Source organism: Sceloporus undulatus, chromosome 5, assembly GCF_019175285.1.
Source record: "Sceloporus undulatus isolate JIND9_A2432 ecotype Alabama chromosome 5, SceUnd_v1.1, whole genome shotgun sequence".
Taxonomy (NCBI): Eukaryota; Metazoa; Chordata; class Lepidosauria; order Squamata; family Phrynosomatidae; genus Sceloporus; species Sceloporus undulatus.
This window is the reverse complement of record NC_056526.1, coordinates 72,136,962-72,153,417: the sequence shown is the minus strand read 5'-3', so window position 1 is coordinate 72,153,417 and position 16,456 is coordinate 72,136,962. Positions and strand designations below refer to the sequence as shown.

The window sequence follows — 16,456 nt, the reverse complement described above, 5'->3', positions numbered from 1 at the left end:
TTTGCTTTAAGTCTCATGGCCAGGGATGAAAGGCCCACCATGAAAGCTCAAACCACTACCTACCAGGCTTTCTTGGGCCTTCTTGAGCATCCCGACTACAACTCCCATGATCCCTCGCCGCCGCCGACGGCGCCTTGGGCTGATGGGAGTTGGAGTCCGTCCAGGCCTCTTTCTGCACCTTTTACTGAGGGAAGCCAATTCCAGGCCCAAAGAGGCGCCTAAGGGGAGGGAAGGGGGGAGGAGGCGGGCTGAGGGCGGAGAGGGCGGCCATGGCGAGGGATTGGCTGCCGAAGGGGAAGGGCTTTTCCTCCCACATATGGTCCCAGAAGCAGGGAGGGAGAGGGGCTGCTGTTCGTTCTTGTGGAAAGGCCCAGCCTAGGCCGGCTCTGCGAGGGAGGTAAGCCTTGGGAGGGTTCCACACTGTGCAATTAACCCGGTTTGGATTCAAACATCCTTGCACCATCATGGCACTTAAAGCGGGATCAAACCGGGTTAAGTATGCAGCGAGGATGCAGCACCTCAATGAAACTCTCTCTAAGCCTCCCTTGGCTTTCCCCATAAGAGAAAAGCATTGGGATTTCCCCCCTTTTTGCTTCACATTGAAACGGGAATGAGTCTCCTCCTCCTCCTCCTCTTTCTTCTTCTCCTCCTTTTCTTTCCTGTTCCTCTTTTTGTTTTTCAGCTTGTGTATAAACCAGTCCCAGATTGCCATGGAGGCTCTGCTACCTTGGCTTTACTCTCTCCCACTTTCACCCTCTGCACCTGCATCTGCACTGAAGGATTAATGCAGTTTGACACCGCTCTAAACTGCCATAAACTCAATAATAATAATAATAATAATAATAATAATAATAATAACAACAATAATAAGCTATAAAATTAAAAATAATAAAAAAGCTGTAACAAAATTGCTAAAATTATAAACATCTATTTACTTTCTAATACAAAATAATACTTAATAATACAATAATAAAAATAATGTAAAAATAATACTTTCTAATCCAAAAAAATAAATAATATTTCCTAACCCTTTTAACTAATACATTTATTTGAATGAAATAAATTTATTTGAACAAAACCATCCCCCCCCAAAAAATTACACTCGACCGAAAAAAAGCTGTAACAAAATTGGCTAAAATTATAAATACATATTAACCAAATCTGCAAATAATCCAATCTGCAAAAGTCACAGATGTGGAGGCTGAGTGCAGTCTCCCCAGAACCAACCTGGCACTAAACCTCCATTGCTCATAATGGTTGCCACAAGGTCCATTTCAGGGGCATAATTTAGTGTAATGGGGGCAATAGGTGAGCTGCCATGCTTCTTTAAATATCTGAGAGTTAGAAATCTCTACCAATTTGCAGTAAATCATTCAGAAATCAACCACTTCAGTAGAATCAGAGCTACCTTCTTGCCACCCTTGGTCTCAAGGAATTGCTCCAGAAATTAATGCTCTCTTGGGCCAAAGAGACAGAAACGTCTGCTCCCTGTCTCCCATCTTTTACACTAATAGTCACAGAAGTGTGTGAACTTTCAAATTCTTGCGGTCAAAAGAACCAGGCGACAGAGGAAGAAACAGAAAAGTTTCAAAGGCAGCTTGTTGTTAGGACAATAAATCCAATCTCAAGATGGAGATAAGAGACTGAATGAATCATTGCTAGTTCTGTAGGTTTCAGGGTATACCTGACACTAGATAACAGGATGGAAGAACAATGATCGCTTTCCATTTCTAAACTCAGGAATGGCCTCTATTCGTTGCCTAAGGTGAAACATACCTATGTTTCTTAGTCAGCACAGAGTAATGGAGATTAAATTTAGGCGGTTCACTGCTTTTTAAAATAGTGTCCTTACAGTTTCTTCATGATCTGGGGAGTTCTCTGTCTACCCTCCTCTCTTCCTGAATTTCCAGTTTTTGGGAACTTGATGATTTTTTAGCCTGAGGAAACCTCTTAGAGATTTTTTAAGATTATGCTTCTGTTTTAGGCAGAGTCCATTTTGCCTGCATTTGTAATTCACGTAGACAGTGCTAAATACAGGTATTTTTTGAAGACACTTGAGTAGTTTCAGCTAGCAGCAAAACACTGCTAGGCTACTTCCTGCTGGTTTGGAAACATCCTTCCTGATTGCCAATCTGTTTCCAAATACAACTCAGACTGCTGGATGTTACCTACAGTATAAAGCCCTAAGTGTCTTGAATCTAGGGCCCCATACAGACAGACCAAAATAAAGCAGCTTCGGGTCACTTTGGAGGTATGCTGTTTAAATGATGCATGCGTACTAAGAGTCCGGAAGCTGCACCAAAGCTGCGCTCCTGTCCTTAAGACTGGATCATGGCTTTGGCATGGCTTCCAGACTCTTAGATCCATAGATGCCACAGATGCTGGTGAAACGTCAGGAATAAACTCTTCTAGAACATGGCCGCATAGCCCGAAAACCCCACAAAAAGCTATAAATTGAGTTGTGTTGCCTAATCCATATAATACCTCCCTGTGGGAGATCCACCTGGCTCTGACTGTTTTGTCTTCTTAGCATCTTTTGTTTTGTAGGGAGCATTTAATAAATGTCTTTGTAGTTGTTATTTGCTGTTAAGTCTGCTCTGACTTCAGGGTCATAGTCCTGCTATAAATACGTTGCTGAACTATTTATTTAAGTACAGTACTGCTCTGCTCTTAAATATATTAATATGGGATGTACCCTATATTTTGGTTTGTTGCTAACTTCAACAGTAGTCATATTTAAAGATGTGGATTTTTAAATCCTTAGATGAAAAAATGCATGAGGAGTTGAAGTGGGTCTAAAAGTCGACTAAGCAATGGGATTCTGGGTTGCCTTGGTTTTGATGGGCCTGGTTTATTGTGGTGTTCACAGAGATTATATTGTGAAACAACAGGAAAGAGTTTGTGATTCATGCCCCCCCTCCATCTTCACGATCTATGATAGTGAGTAATGTGAATATAGGCTGAATGTCAATACAATCTGGATTCTACAATTTCTGAGGGGAAAGATAGGAGGATTGACTGTCTTGGGTCAAATGTTCACATTTTTTTCCTGCAGTGATTATGCTACTTGGAATTTTAATCAGCATCTCTTAACATCTAGATTACATTATTGCATTGTACTATTCATGGATGTACCTTTTGAAAACTCCGAAATTTCCTTTCACTTAATATTTCTTCTTCTTCTTTATATTCTCATTTAGACAGAAACATCACCTTAAGGGTGGGTGGGTTTTGATCACAGAGAGCTGAGAAAATATAGCTCAGTCTATTGACAATGATAGTTAATTTTGGTTTCTTGGCTGCTCTGTTATTGTCTAGGTTTTACAGCAGATTTCCAAGCAGATCAGACCCCATTTCTGGCACAAACACACCTGTTTCTAAGCACCTTTATGTTATATTTGTTTATTACTATGTTTTTGCCATTGTCAAGGTGTTTGTCATGCTCCACGCAATCAACCGCACAGGCCACAGGTTTGAGAGCCATTTTTCAAGGTGGCGGCCTTACCATAAATCTGTATTGGCAATTAGAAGGGAGGATGTTAATGCCTGGGAAAGGAGAGCTCCACTGGCCCCCCGGCATGTCAAACTGCTAACCAACTTGGGATACAAAGTTCTGGTGCAACCATCCAATCGAAGATCCATCCATGAAAAAGTAAGTACCAATGTCTCTTGTACTTTCCTGTTGGTTGTAACAAGAGAATATGTTGCATGCATATTGTTGGATTTGTATGTCAAAACCCAACAATATACAGTAACACATAGAGATACTATGTAATGTGTGTATAATATAATATATAATATAATATACAATATACTGGTAATGTTTCAGGCAATGATTGCTTGAACCTGCCCTTATTTGAAAAAGTTAAGGAAGTAGAGGCAGAGCTTGGAAAAGCTACCATTTTTGACAACAACTTCCAGCATTCTGGCAGTTGCAGCCAAAAATAACCTTTCTAAACCCTGGAGAGACAGAAAACATCTGAGAAATCATTTCAGTCAAGCAGAAGTAAGGTTGGGAAAGAAGGTCCATAAAGGAATGTGCTGAAATGAATAACAAAACTGTGGATGACAGAAAATCTAGAAGAGAATGGTCAGAAGAGTAGGGAACAAAAGAGGTGAGAAACGGATGTTCACATATTGAATTCTTCAGCTGAAAATCTTTAGTTTCTCCTATTTGGCACCCTCAAATTGTGTTAGACTGTCGTGGAGTCTGTGCAAGGTGGGGATTTGACACACCTGAAAGGGGCCACATTGGGGAAAGGTGTGTTAGGGGCTGTATGGTGGTGGGACACTGCTCCTTTCTAGCTGGATCGGGGCCGCGGCAACCTCTTGCCGTAGTCCTGATCTGGCCTTTCAAGGATGCAAAGCACCCTCAAAAGGGCGCCAAATCCATGTTGTCGTGACTATACGGCGCTTCTTTGGTGATGTGTCATATGGACGTAGCGCCGGAGGAGCGCCATGATGTCATGCACCGTGTGGAGCAGCATGCGGTGTCAGGGTGCCCTGGAGGGTGGAGTCTGGCATGCGTCTTTCCTATCTTCCCTATTTTGAGGGCAGAGAATATCTGTTTCTGCAGGGCTATGTAAGAGCACATCTTCTAGAGCAACATTTATGAGAGTTATTTCTCTGTTCCTTTTGGCTTCAGACATCAGTTTGGCTTCCATGCTTTGTTTGCAGGACTACATCAAAGCTGGTGGCATTATCCAGGAAGACATTTCTGAGGCTTGCTTGATTGTGGGTGTGAAGAGGCCTCCAGATGGAAAACTGATTCCCAACAAGAACTATGCTTTCTTCTCCCATACTATCAAAGCTCAAGAGGCAAACATGCCCTTGTTAGATGAAATCCTGAGCAAGGTAGGTTTGTAGTTAACTAAGATAATTAACTGTTATTTGTAAGAGCATGATGAAACATGACTTCAGCAAGGTGGGACTATTTAGAAAGTGTGCAATTTTCTTTCCGTTCTCTCTCTGACTGTCTGTTATCAGTTTAAAAGCCAAAACCAAGACACGTATTAGCTGCAGACTCAGCTTATTAGTGTTTCACCCTTTCAAGCCCCATCATTTAAAGCCTAGAGATCTAGATTGACATCCTATATACATTCAACATGGGGAATATCTTCCCTTGAACTCAGTGGGACTTCTGAATAAGCATGAATGAGATTGCTATGTTAGACTCATGCTTGACTCACTTGTCAGAACAAAACAAAACATTTCTAATGTTGTTCCAATCCTTGGCTGTTGGTCTTTTTGGCTGGGTTGATGGGAGCTGATGTCCCAAAACTTCTGGAGTGTCAGGATCTCCACTCCTGGACATAAAGATGTTTTCCTTTTTTGATGCCCTTATACTTCTGGTTGTTCATCTTTTCCATGTGTGGAAGAAAATGCATACTGTGGATTGTATTTTTCTGAAGTGCCGAGTATGAAGTGCCATACTCAGTATGGCTTTACATATTTTCTGTCAGTAATAGAGCTGTTTTGGTATGGGATCAGTTACAGTGGATTGAATCAAGAGCTAGGGATGTGTGACTGGGGTGCTGGAAGCTGACTTCCCTACCTCCTTTACAAAGCAGTGCTTAAGCTTCCCTCCCATGCTCCACATAGTTCTGGGGACCCTATGGAATAGGGCACATATTATTGTTGGGAGAGAAAGGAGGTCCACCCTAAAACAATCAAAGGCACCTTTATTTTAAAAGGCAGCTTCTTAAAATAAATGCAGTATAGACAGAACAAAATGTCAACAAATTATCAAGGCCCTTAAAATCAATTTAGAATATCCATGGGAAAAAACAGTTGAAGGATTTAAAAGTCTTCTTTAAAAACAGTCAGCTCCCAAGAGCTGTTTAGAAGGAAGACATCTTTGCCTGCAAATGGAAGGATGGCAAAGAGGGGGGCAGTTTTCTTTCTATAGGGAGGGTGTTTTATAGACTTGAATTACAGAGTTGGAAGAGGCCTCATGGGCCACCAGGCCCAACCCCTTGCTCAGGGCAGGATCTCTGGCTAAAACATCCCCAACAGGTAAGTGTCCAGCCACTTTTTGAAGGTGGCCAGAAAAGGAGACCTCACCACCTCTCTATGCAATTGGTTTCATTGCTGATCTGCTCTTGCTGTCAAGAGGTTGCTTCTAATATTCAATGGAAATCTACTGTCCTGTGTTTTAAAACCATTAGACCTAGTTCTACCTTCTGAGCCAGCAGAGAACAAGCCAGCACCATCCTATTAGTGACAGTCCTGTTTGTGTTATAGTGAAAGTTCAAAACTAGTTCATAGTTTTTTTGTGGGTTTTTCGGGCTATGTGGCCATGTTCTAGAAGAGTTTATTCCTGACGTTTCGCCAACATTGTCAGGAATAAACTCTTCTAGAACATGGCCACTTAGCCTGAAAAACCCACAAAAAACTATGGATGCCGGCCATGAAAGCCTTTGACTTCACAATCAAAATTAGTTCACTTGTCTGAATAAAGTAGCTTGATTTGGTTAGTACACGACAGTAGCAATTCCTGTGAGTTAAGGGGAATTTGGATCATGTTGGACAAAACCAGATGTAATAAATATGAACTGGTGCTAGGAAACATTACTATTTGGATTTTAGGAGGCAGCACCACTTTTTAAATTTGCTGATTTATTTGAATAATATTTCTTTAAAATCTAGACAATATTTTGAATAGTATTCAGACTGTCGGTGAAATCAGTGGCACTTTAAAAAAAAACCACACACATCTTACTTTAGTGCTCTTATTGAAATGCAAGGAAGTGGTTAGAGAGCTTATCTTTGGCCTTTTAAATACCATTTTTCTCCCCAGTGGTAATTGCATGGGAGACATTTCCTATGATCCAGCTCTAAATGGATATAACTGGCTTAGTGGAAGTGGACTTCCCTTCCCATTACCTCCTCATAGCAAAATAATATACAAAGGGGGTGGGGTGGGGTGGGGTCTGAATGGGGTAGACCATGAGGTGTAGGAAAAGAAGGGAACCCTAAAAATTAGCATGGGTGAACTCCGTTTATGGAAGGAGTTTCTGCCTGGTTTTCAAGAATTCTAGCTTCTCATGCTATAGAAGGGTTCCCCACATTCTGTGTGTCACTTGAAAGGAGGAGGTTAGAAAGACTTCTGTGGGGGAAAAAGAGGGCAGGTAAGTCTGCTTCTGTCAACCTAGTTGAACCCATGCTGGATTCAACCTGTTGTTCTAAAAACCGAACTTATTTTCACTACTATTGCATGCATCTGTTATGCAGGGAGGGGCACAGAAATGATTGTTTTAAAATCATTCTCAAATGAGTGGATTTTCTTTACTTTCAGAAAATACGATTGATAGATTATGAAAAAATGGTGGATCACAGAGGAGTACGCGTTGTAGCCTTTGGAAAGTGGGCTGGTGTCGCAGGTGTGTGGGCTGAATATTGGTCTTGCATGTTTGTCACCTGTGCCAGAAGAATTCAGTGTTGTGTATCTGTTTTTACTTAAGGCATTAGATTGGTATGGAGGAGGAAGGATTTTTTCTCCTCTTTCCTTGGATACGTGTGGCTTGGCAACCTTGCTTAAGTCATTGGGGTTCTTTATATATTGCCACCATTATATTCCCAGATTCAAATGTGTGAGAATTGGGAACTCAGGAAAACTGTCTTTAGGCAAAGCCAGTAGACTTTCCAGTATCTTGGGCTGGGATCGATGCCATTTTTGCCTGAGTCTTTTGGCTGGGGGTATCAGGGATGGAATATGGAACGTAGATCATAAAAACATAGAGCTGGAAGAGACCACAAGGACCACTTAGTCCAACTCCTGCCATGCAGGAATATACAACTAAAGTACTCCTGTTAGATGGTCATCCAATCTCTGTTTAAATACCTCCAGAGAAGGAGAGTCCACTACCCTCCAAGGCAATCTATTCTGCTGTTGAACAGCTCTTACTATCAATAAGTTCTTTATAATGTTTAGGTGGCATCTCTACCGTTCTTTGCTATAGCGCTATGTTCTGATTCAGAACTCATTTTTAAAAATGACATACTGAAATAGAACTAGGAGGCAACATAAAATCCTCCCCTTCTGCTTCATGCAGCAACAGTTATGGGTCTCTGGCCTTTCAATTTAAAAGTGTAAAAGTGTACTTTCCCTATCAACTGGAATAGTAGTAGCTAATCTGCCTACATGTATTCCAGTACTTGTCTTTTCAGAAATAAGTCCCACTGAATAATTTGTGATTTAAATATCTCTGTGCTCAACTGAGATATTGCAATCTCATGATCTCTTTTAGTTCTGTCACCTTGTTGGTTCTGTTATAGAATTAATGTTCATGTATACTGTATTTCTGACACAGGTATGATCAACATTTTACATGGAATGGGTTTACGATTTCTTGCCCTGGGACATCACACTCCTTTCATGGTAAGGCTGTATTCCAAACAGCCTTCAAAGCATTTGGTGGTATGCATTGGCTTAACCTGTTCGGCAGATTTTGGCACTGACTTTCTGTTTCTTTGTTTCAGCACCTTGGTATGGCCCATAATTATCGAAACAGCAGCCAGGCTGTGCAAGCAGTTCGGGATGCAGGCTATGAAATTTCCCTGGGCCTGATGCCTAAATCTCTTGGACCCGTAACATTTGTGTTTACAGGTACCGGTAATGTCTCTAAGGTAAGGTGTTCTTCAAGTGAGCTGCCCTATTCTGATTCAGACCATGGACTGACACAGATTCAACTCAAATTTGTCTAAATTGGCCTCTTATTAACATGGTGCTTTAAATATTTTGGACCACAACACACATCAACTCCATCCATCACTGCCATAAGTTAGAGCTGATAGGAAGTAGAGTCTTAAATATCTGAAGGGCACTATTTTGGGAAAAGCTGGGCTACACTGACATCAGTTCTTTCATCATTAAAGAAAGACTTTCCTGGATGATGCCAGGAATAAACTAGGGATCTTTTGCATGCAGATTATTAGGCACCATTGAACTTGAGGCTCATGAGATAGTGTCAGGGAATTGCTGTCCACCTGCAGTTCTCTCTTTCTTCCCACAATCACTAGCTGTGTATACATCAGCTACTGTTAGGTGCCAGCCACTGGTAAACACCCTACTAGCTCTCCAATAGAGAGAGAGATGTGGAATGCTGATGACAAGCTAACAAGTGGGAATGATTGGATAATAACATAGAAAAGTTGAACAGAGTACTATCTTGCTATGTAGAGTCAAACACCATATCTGTATCTTCTACACTTGATCTCAGTAATGTCTATAGGGCCCCCAAACATAAATGTTCCTACTGTGACACCTAATGCTTTGTAATATTTGGTAACTAACCCATGTCTTGGTTATGTCTTGGTCTGCAGGGTGCTCAGGAAATGTTTAACGCACTACCTTGTGAGTTTGTGGAGCCCCATGAGCTGAAGGAGGTCTCTAGGACTGGAGGTACTGCTGGGTAGTATTCTGGTGATGTGTATTAGAAGGCATGCAATCTCAAGTGCTAGTGTCTCATTTTTTGTTCTTCCCCCACAGACCTCAGGAAAGTTTATGGGACGGTGCTAAGTCGACACCATCATCTTGTAAGGAAGAGCGATGGTGTATATGATCCTGTGGAATATGACAAGCATCCAGAACTCTACACATCTCGATTTAATACTGATGTGAGTAGGACATCTAGTTTCCCCAGTTTAGGAGGGCTTTGTAATCTGAAGTTTTTGAGTACAGTAGTGACCTGCAATTACCTGCACCTCCATTGCTTGAAAAGCCCAGTTAATTTGGTAGCTTTCTACATTGAAATCTATGACGGAAAATGCTTTTTTGATAACAACAAAAAAAATGAGTCTTTGGCTCATTGGAACCTTCAGATATTGTTCATGTGGGCTGGGGGTTCTGCAAAATAAAGTCTGAATCATCTGGAAAGCCAAGGACTGAAAGTGCATGTGGCCCCAGCAGCTCCAGTGTGGCCTGTCCAGGTCCCAAAGCTGTCACTGCCAAAATCCACCCCCTCCCTCTGGACTGAATCAAATGATGTATCATGTATGACAAATGTGTATTTTCAGGTTGCACCCTATACAACCTGCTTAATCAATGGGATCTACTGGGAGCAGCATACTCCCCGGTTGCTGAGCCGCCAGGATGCCCAGAGGCTTCTGACTCCTCTCCGACCTTCTGCCACTGCTACTGAGGGCTGCCCTGAGCTGCCACACAAGTAAGGTTGAGAGTGATTCATTCACAATAAGCATCAGCATTACGATGTGCTGACAAGTGAGTCCTAGATCCAATAGAGGTCACACTGGATTGGATCTAGGCATGCATCCAGCAGAGTTATGCTGGTGCTGGAAAAAGTGGGCAGAAAATGCACTTGTATAGCAGTCATCTCCCCATGCCATTCTGGAGGCTCCTCAACTCAGCTTGGAAGATGGTGCTGGTGCTAAAGGACAAAGAGGGAATTTAAGAAAATGGTGGATCTTGGTTCCTCTTTGGATCTCCATTCCTTCTGCTACTTGAAGAATCTCTCCAGTTCATGGAAGGACATGTTTATATCCAGTTTATAAATTTAGTCCTGTTCTTAATTTACCTGGGGATAAGTTCAATTTTGAAAGCAGTGGGGCTTAGCCCTGAGTAACATGTATACAGTTATAATGGTAGTCCCTTTTGTTGTAGACTGCTGTAATCTGTCCATTCCTTTACAGCAGAGATAGGCAAAGTGTAGCCTGTGGGCTGCCTGTGGTTTCCAGGGCAGTTTCTGAAGTCCCTAGGGCCCTTTAGGGTATTTTGTAAAAAATAAAAAGTTTTATGCCCATAGGTGCATTTTCATATGTTTTAGGCCCTCCCTCAGATCTTCTTAGGCTGAGGAAAGGATTTTTTAAAAAAAAACTGGAAGTAAGCAGGAAATAACTTTACATTCACTTCATGTTTTGTTTTTAGGTTTTTTAAAACCCTTTCCTAGGCCTAAAATGGAAATGCCCCCCACAATTAAAAGCAATTTTAAAAACATAAAACATAATAAAAGTGTATCTCCCCACCCCAAAAGCTCCTCCTGTCATTGCATATTAAAACCAAATGCCTCCCTAAATAAAAAGGTCTTCACATCTGAACAGAAAGACAGCAGGGATGGGGCCAATTGGACCTCCTGAGAAAGGGATTTCTATAACCTGGAATCAGCCACTGAGAAAACTCTCTCTTGTATCCTCACCAAAGACAAGAAGGGTCTGTTGAATTTTGAATATAGCAAGTTGTATGACTTTGTTGTGTAGCTTATTATGGCAGTGATGGAACAGGCTTTGCTTCTGACAGCACAGCAAAAAATACCATATTCTGCTTCCCATGGGCATGCTTGTTCATGCAGATGAGTTGGCTTGCACTGACAGAGCAACTCACTGTAGTGAAAGTGGTCCTCTATGGAAAAGTCTGGAATACCATATCATGTTCCTTAAAATTGAGCCTCTTAGAATCTGCTTCTTTATTTTTTTTAAATGTTCTGAATCCTAGTAACACCACCAAATAGGGTTCATATCTCAAAATAGTGGATCAGAGCAGTCAGATTTCCTGTACAGGGTTGACAAAGTGTGGTCCTTCATATGTTGTTGGACTGCAGTTCCTAGCATTCCTTGCCATTGGTTATGTTGGCTGGGATTGCTGGGAGATGCAATCCAACAATATGTGTAATAAGACTTCTCAGATCCTGGTTCAGTATCAGTATCATTTCACAGAAAATATCCTAGTTCCCCCACCCCCAGTCAGGTTTCTTCATTTTAGTAAACTAATTTAGAGGTGGTGGGGCAAAAGCCTTTTGGTGGGAGGCAGAAATTTTTGCTCATGTATTGCAGGTCACTGGAAATCTAACAATAGATCCTGATCTATCTTCCATCCACTCCTTCTCTAGATTCATCGCTAAGCTAAGAATACTAATTTATTAATTTACAGGAGACTTTATGATCATACTCTGTTCTCAACACTAACCATCCCTATTCCAGATTGCTCTGGGCTGGTTGTTGTTATCACTGCAGCAACTTTCCATTGTCTGCAGGAAATAGAGATTATGTATTGTGAGTACATACTGGCTTTGGGCAGAAGTAGACATTATGATAAATGTGCTTTAAATAAAAGTATGCTTTAAACTGTCCACTTTTTCTCTCAAAGGAAAAGTACCAGTAACCATGGGGTCTTGGTTTACAGGTGTTAAACTGCACCTTCAAGAGCAATTACCAGTTAGAGTGTTGAGGTTTGGGAAGAAAAATAATGCAGGCTCTTTTCAAATTTAGACCATGTTTGGGCTCCATGATGCTTTCTTCTTCAAAGCAGAGTGGCCAACAAAGCATACTTTTTTAAAAATAAAAAGGCTCTTAAAAATGTGTGTATTGTAAAACTACCTCAAGTAGTCTGTCTTGTTCAGTTGTGAGTTTCTGACAGTAGTGATGACAGTGTGTTATAGGAGGTATACCTTCAAGGTGCTATAAATTAAAAATAGTTCCTTGGTTACCTTGGTTTTAAGTTGTTGTTTTAATTATTTCTTCCAGACTTGTTGCAATATGCGACATCTCGGCTGATGCTGGAGGATCTATAGAATTTATGACAGAATGTACAACAATTGACAGTCCCTTCTGCATGTATGATGCTGACCAGCATATCATTCATGACAGGTGAGAGGGTCTTCCTCACTTGTAGTGGGTTTGCTTTTGATTGAAAAGCTCAGTGAAAAAGAAACTATTGCACTTACTTCAGATGGCTTTATTTTATTGTGGTGAATAAAATCAAGACTTCTCCTAGCACACATAGGATTCCCAGGGAAGTTATTTTGAAGGCAATTCACAGAAGTAGAGTTTCTTGTCTTTTCTACTGCCCTGCAGTCACTTGTATAGAATTTCCCCACACAAAGCCTTGCTGAAGGGTCAGCCAACAGCCTGAACAATGGGCTATGAGAGAAGAAGTTGGCAGACTTTCACTTCTGTGTCCTCTTTTAAGACAGTTTATCTAAAGATCCAAGTCCAATTTTTGGATGTCTCCTGAACTCCATCTCACATTGTTTGGGGTAACTCCCTCAGAAAGGTGTTTCTGAGGCTGCATCTACAATGCAGAATTTATGAAGTTTGACACCAATTATTAGTAGTAATAGTATTTACTTATATCCCACCTTTCTCCCAGTGTAGGAACTGAAAATGACTAACAACAGATTTAAACAGTACACTTCAAAAATAATACAAAAGCATTAAAAAGTATGGCGTTTAAAAAACAATTAAACCATTTAAAATGTTAAAATAATTATGCATTAAAAATATTAAAATGTGCTAAAAACTATATGCAAACCTGACATCTGACTTAAACAGCATTTGGAGGCCCAACCTTTGTCAGTATAAAAAGCCTGTTTTTGCCTGCCACCAAAAAGAGAGCAGAGATGGGTCACCCTGGACTCTATAGGGAGGGAGTTCCAGAGCCTAGAAGCAGCCACCGTGAAGGCCCTCTCCTTTGTTCCCACTAAAAAAGCCTGAGAAGGTGGTGGGACAGAGAGAAGGGCCTCTCCAGAAGATCTTAATGCTCTAGTGGCTCATAAAAGGAGATACAATCCTTCAAATAAACTGGGCCCAAGCTCAGTGCTATGGAATTCTGAGACTTGTAGTTTCATGTGACATTTAGCCTTCTCTGACAGAGTTCTGGTGCCACAACAAACTATAAATCCCAGAATTCCATCGCAATGACCTGTGGCAGTTAAAATGGTGTTAACTGCATTAATTCTTCAGTGTGGTAGCAGCCATAGGTACAGGTGCAGGGATAAGAAATGTTCTTAAATTAACATCTTAATAACCAAATAAAAGTTTTGCATGCATGTGTAATTTTCTTCTCCTGCAGCATCTTATTATTGCAACAACCCTGGGAAGCAGGTTAAGCAAAGAGAGAGGAGGGTATAGAAAGTATTTGTGACCTGGAATCAAACTTCTTTCTCTTCTAGTGTGGAGGGATCTGGGATTTTGATGTGTTCTATTGACAATCTGCCGGCTCAGCTTCCCATAGAATCAACAGAATGTTTTGGAGACATGCTTTTTCCTTATATTGAAGAAATGGTAAGGTGGATGGGGAGCATGTAATTTGGGGTGTGTCAGCATTTGTGCATTGTGCTTCTCTGATCTGCTTCTTATATAGGAAATCTGCTGTAAAACATAACTAGATCTAAGGAAGTTTATACTGGGAATGTATTTTTTTCTAGACTGATCTGCAGTTTCATTAGGATAAGGTAAATCACATATCCTGCACACAAACGATACTCTTCTATTTGCAATTTCTCCACTTTCCCTACCTTCCTCCATTGTATCAGCCTATGCATTTCAAAAGTTCATCATCATCATTATCATCACCCAGGGGCTAGTAACTGCAGTTGACATGGGAATGCGCATAACTGATCTTGTTGGATAAGTTCTGGAACAATGTATTTTTCTCTTGCTCTAAATGTTGGTTCATTTAAATGTGTGTGGTCATTGGCGGGGGCATACAGCATATCTATGACTCCTGCAGCCCTTGTTTGTCGCTTCCTAAGTCTACCTTGCTTGACTGCAGCAGAATAGTTGTCATGGTAGTGGTTGCTGACACTGTCAATCCTACCAATATTTTAATGGCTTCTTCCCTTACTTTCACTTCAGTAAGGAAAGTAAACCCTCTATCCTGTAGTTTCACATGGTGAGGGAAGATGTTCTAGCACCTTCCTGCACCACAAAAAGAGACACTTGGATGAATTTTGGTGGCCAGTGCAGTGGGGGTAGAAGATTTTGAAGATTTAACAGTGGAGTGGCCCCAGTGAATTCTGTAGTGGCAAAGTTGCCAATTTTTCACTTGGCCCTAGTACCTGCAGCTTTAATAGCAAAGTAATATTCAGACAGTAATAGGTACTAAGATTATTTACATGCTTTGAGATGCTTTTCCTACTGACCTCTGCATGTCAAATTGTTTTGAAAGAGATGAGCAAGGCATGGTGGACTGTCCTTCACTCCCCAGTGCTGTCCTTGTTTTTGACAACTGTAATCTGAAGCCATGCAGATTGTGGAGTAGTGTGTTAATAGCACTGGATGATATTTAAATGGTTGTTGGAAGGTGTTAATGATTCTCATGTGGGCATTGTAGTACAGACAGAAAACTGGAAGTCAGTTTTGTTTAATAAGTAAGTGTCCCGGTATCCGTCTTTGCAAGAGATTGCCAAACCAGAGTGTCATCCAAAGCAATTTTTATGTCACTCTTCAGCATTCCAATTGCCAGTGCAATAAAAGTGCCTCGATACAGCTACCTGGCTTTTAAGATGGGTTATAGGAAGCTAGATCAGAAGATGGATTGTAGGTATGATGTAGCTATGTGTCTCATAGCAGAGTTTGTCTTTTGGTTTTGCCTCTTCTCATTTCACAAATCAATTCTCCTCCCTCCTCCCTTCTTTGTTTCATGTGGTACCCTCCGACTAGCAACTTGATTACTCATCCCCAAATTCTACAGCGGAATGCTGTAAACTGTTAACTTGCTCTTTGGGAATACAGTACATGATAGGTCTGCAGGAATGGGAGTAAGGCCAGACTGACTTTGGACACTTGTGTTAAAAGCCTCATGCTATTTATTTCATCGATTTATATGCCACCTTTCTCCTAGGTTAGAACCCAAGGTGGCTCACAAAAGGATAAGCTAAATACAATACAATTTTAAAACGTAATTAAAACATCACATTAAAATAACATGTTAAAAATATATAAAATCATTAAAAGCATACAATAGTTAAAAATAAAATTAAAGCACTCTCCTCTCTCATAAGAAGCCTCCCTGCAAGCCATTACTCATTAAAAGTCTGCTTAAACAGCCTGCTGACTGAAGGAGAGCAGAGGATGGGCCAGTCTAGCTTCCTGTGGAAGGGAGTTCCAGAGGGTGGGAGCAGCTGCAGAAAAGGCTCTCTCTCTTGTCTTCACCAAATGAGTCTGTGATTGTGGTGGGCCCGGGAGAAAGCCTACCCCTGTAGATCTGACAACTCTGGCAGGTTCGTATGGGTAGATATGGTCTTTCAGATAGTCGGGACCTAAACCATATAGGGCTTTACAGATCATAACCAGCACTTTGAATTGAGCTTGGAAATGAGCCACTAGCCAGTGAAGCTGTTTCCACAAGGGAGTTATATGCTCCCTAAAACTGGCTCTGGTCAGCATGCTGGATGCAACATTCTGGACTCACTGGAGTTTCTGAACAGCATCCAAAGGCAGCCCCACTTAGAGTGCATAGACAACACCCCAAAGGTGGCAGGCTGTTCACTGCTGGCAGGCAACCAGACATTGCATGTCTAGAACCAACATGGGCCTGCATGTGTGTACGTGCATCAGAAGGCTAATTTCAAGATGTAATTATTTCCCATTACTACTCCTGTTTTTTCAGAAAGCAATGTTTAGCATTATTTTTCAGTGATATGAACATTGTTTGTTGTATTACTGGCTCTGTTGCTTACTACTTTCTATGTTGTTCTTTCTGTCATTTCCCTATTTTAAA

General features: G+C 41.2%; 1 protein-coding gene across 3 annotated transcripts in view; it reads left to right on the top strand.

Annotated features, from left to right (window-relative positions):
• Nucleotides 1-259: 259 nt before the first annotated feature.
• The window catches only part of AASS (aminoadipate-semialdehyde synthase), a 45,199-nt gene continuing 29,002 nt past the window's right edge, over nucleotides 260-16,456 (top strand). For 2 of the 3 annotated variants that reach the window (XR_006104011.1, XM_042467513.1), the window contains exons 1-11: nucleotides 260-397; nucleotides 3,431-3,652; nucleotides 4,678-4,854; nucleotides 7,298-7,382; nucleotides 8,313-8,380; nucleotides 8,482-8,628; nucleotides 9,325-9,403; nucleotides 9,491-9,618; nucleotides 10,018-10,166; nucleotides 12,478-12,600; nucleotides 13,905-14,016. Coding sequence is in view for 2 of the 3 variants with exons in the window: in XM_042467513.1 (XP_042323447.1) it covers nucleotides 3,440-3,652; nucleotides 4,678-4,854; nucleotides 7,298-7,382; nucleotides 8,313-8,380; nucleotides 8,482-8,628; nucleotides 9,325-9,403; nucleotides 9,491-9,618; nucleotides 10,018-10,166; nucleotides 12,478-12,600; nucleotides 13,905-14,016 (1,281 nt within the window). In the remaining variant the exon portion in view is untranslated. The remainder of the gene's footprint in view (nucleotides 398-3,430; nucleotides 3,653-4,677; nucleotides 4,855-7,297; nucleotides 7,383-8,312; nucleotides 8,381-8,481; nucleotides 8,629-9,324; nucleotides 9,404-9,490; nucleotides 9,619-10,017; nucleotides 10,167-12,477; nucleotides 12,601-13,904; nucleotides 14,017-16,456) is intronic. The other variant, XM_042467514.1, reaches the window with a different exon arrangement.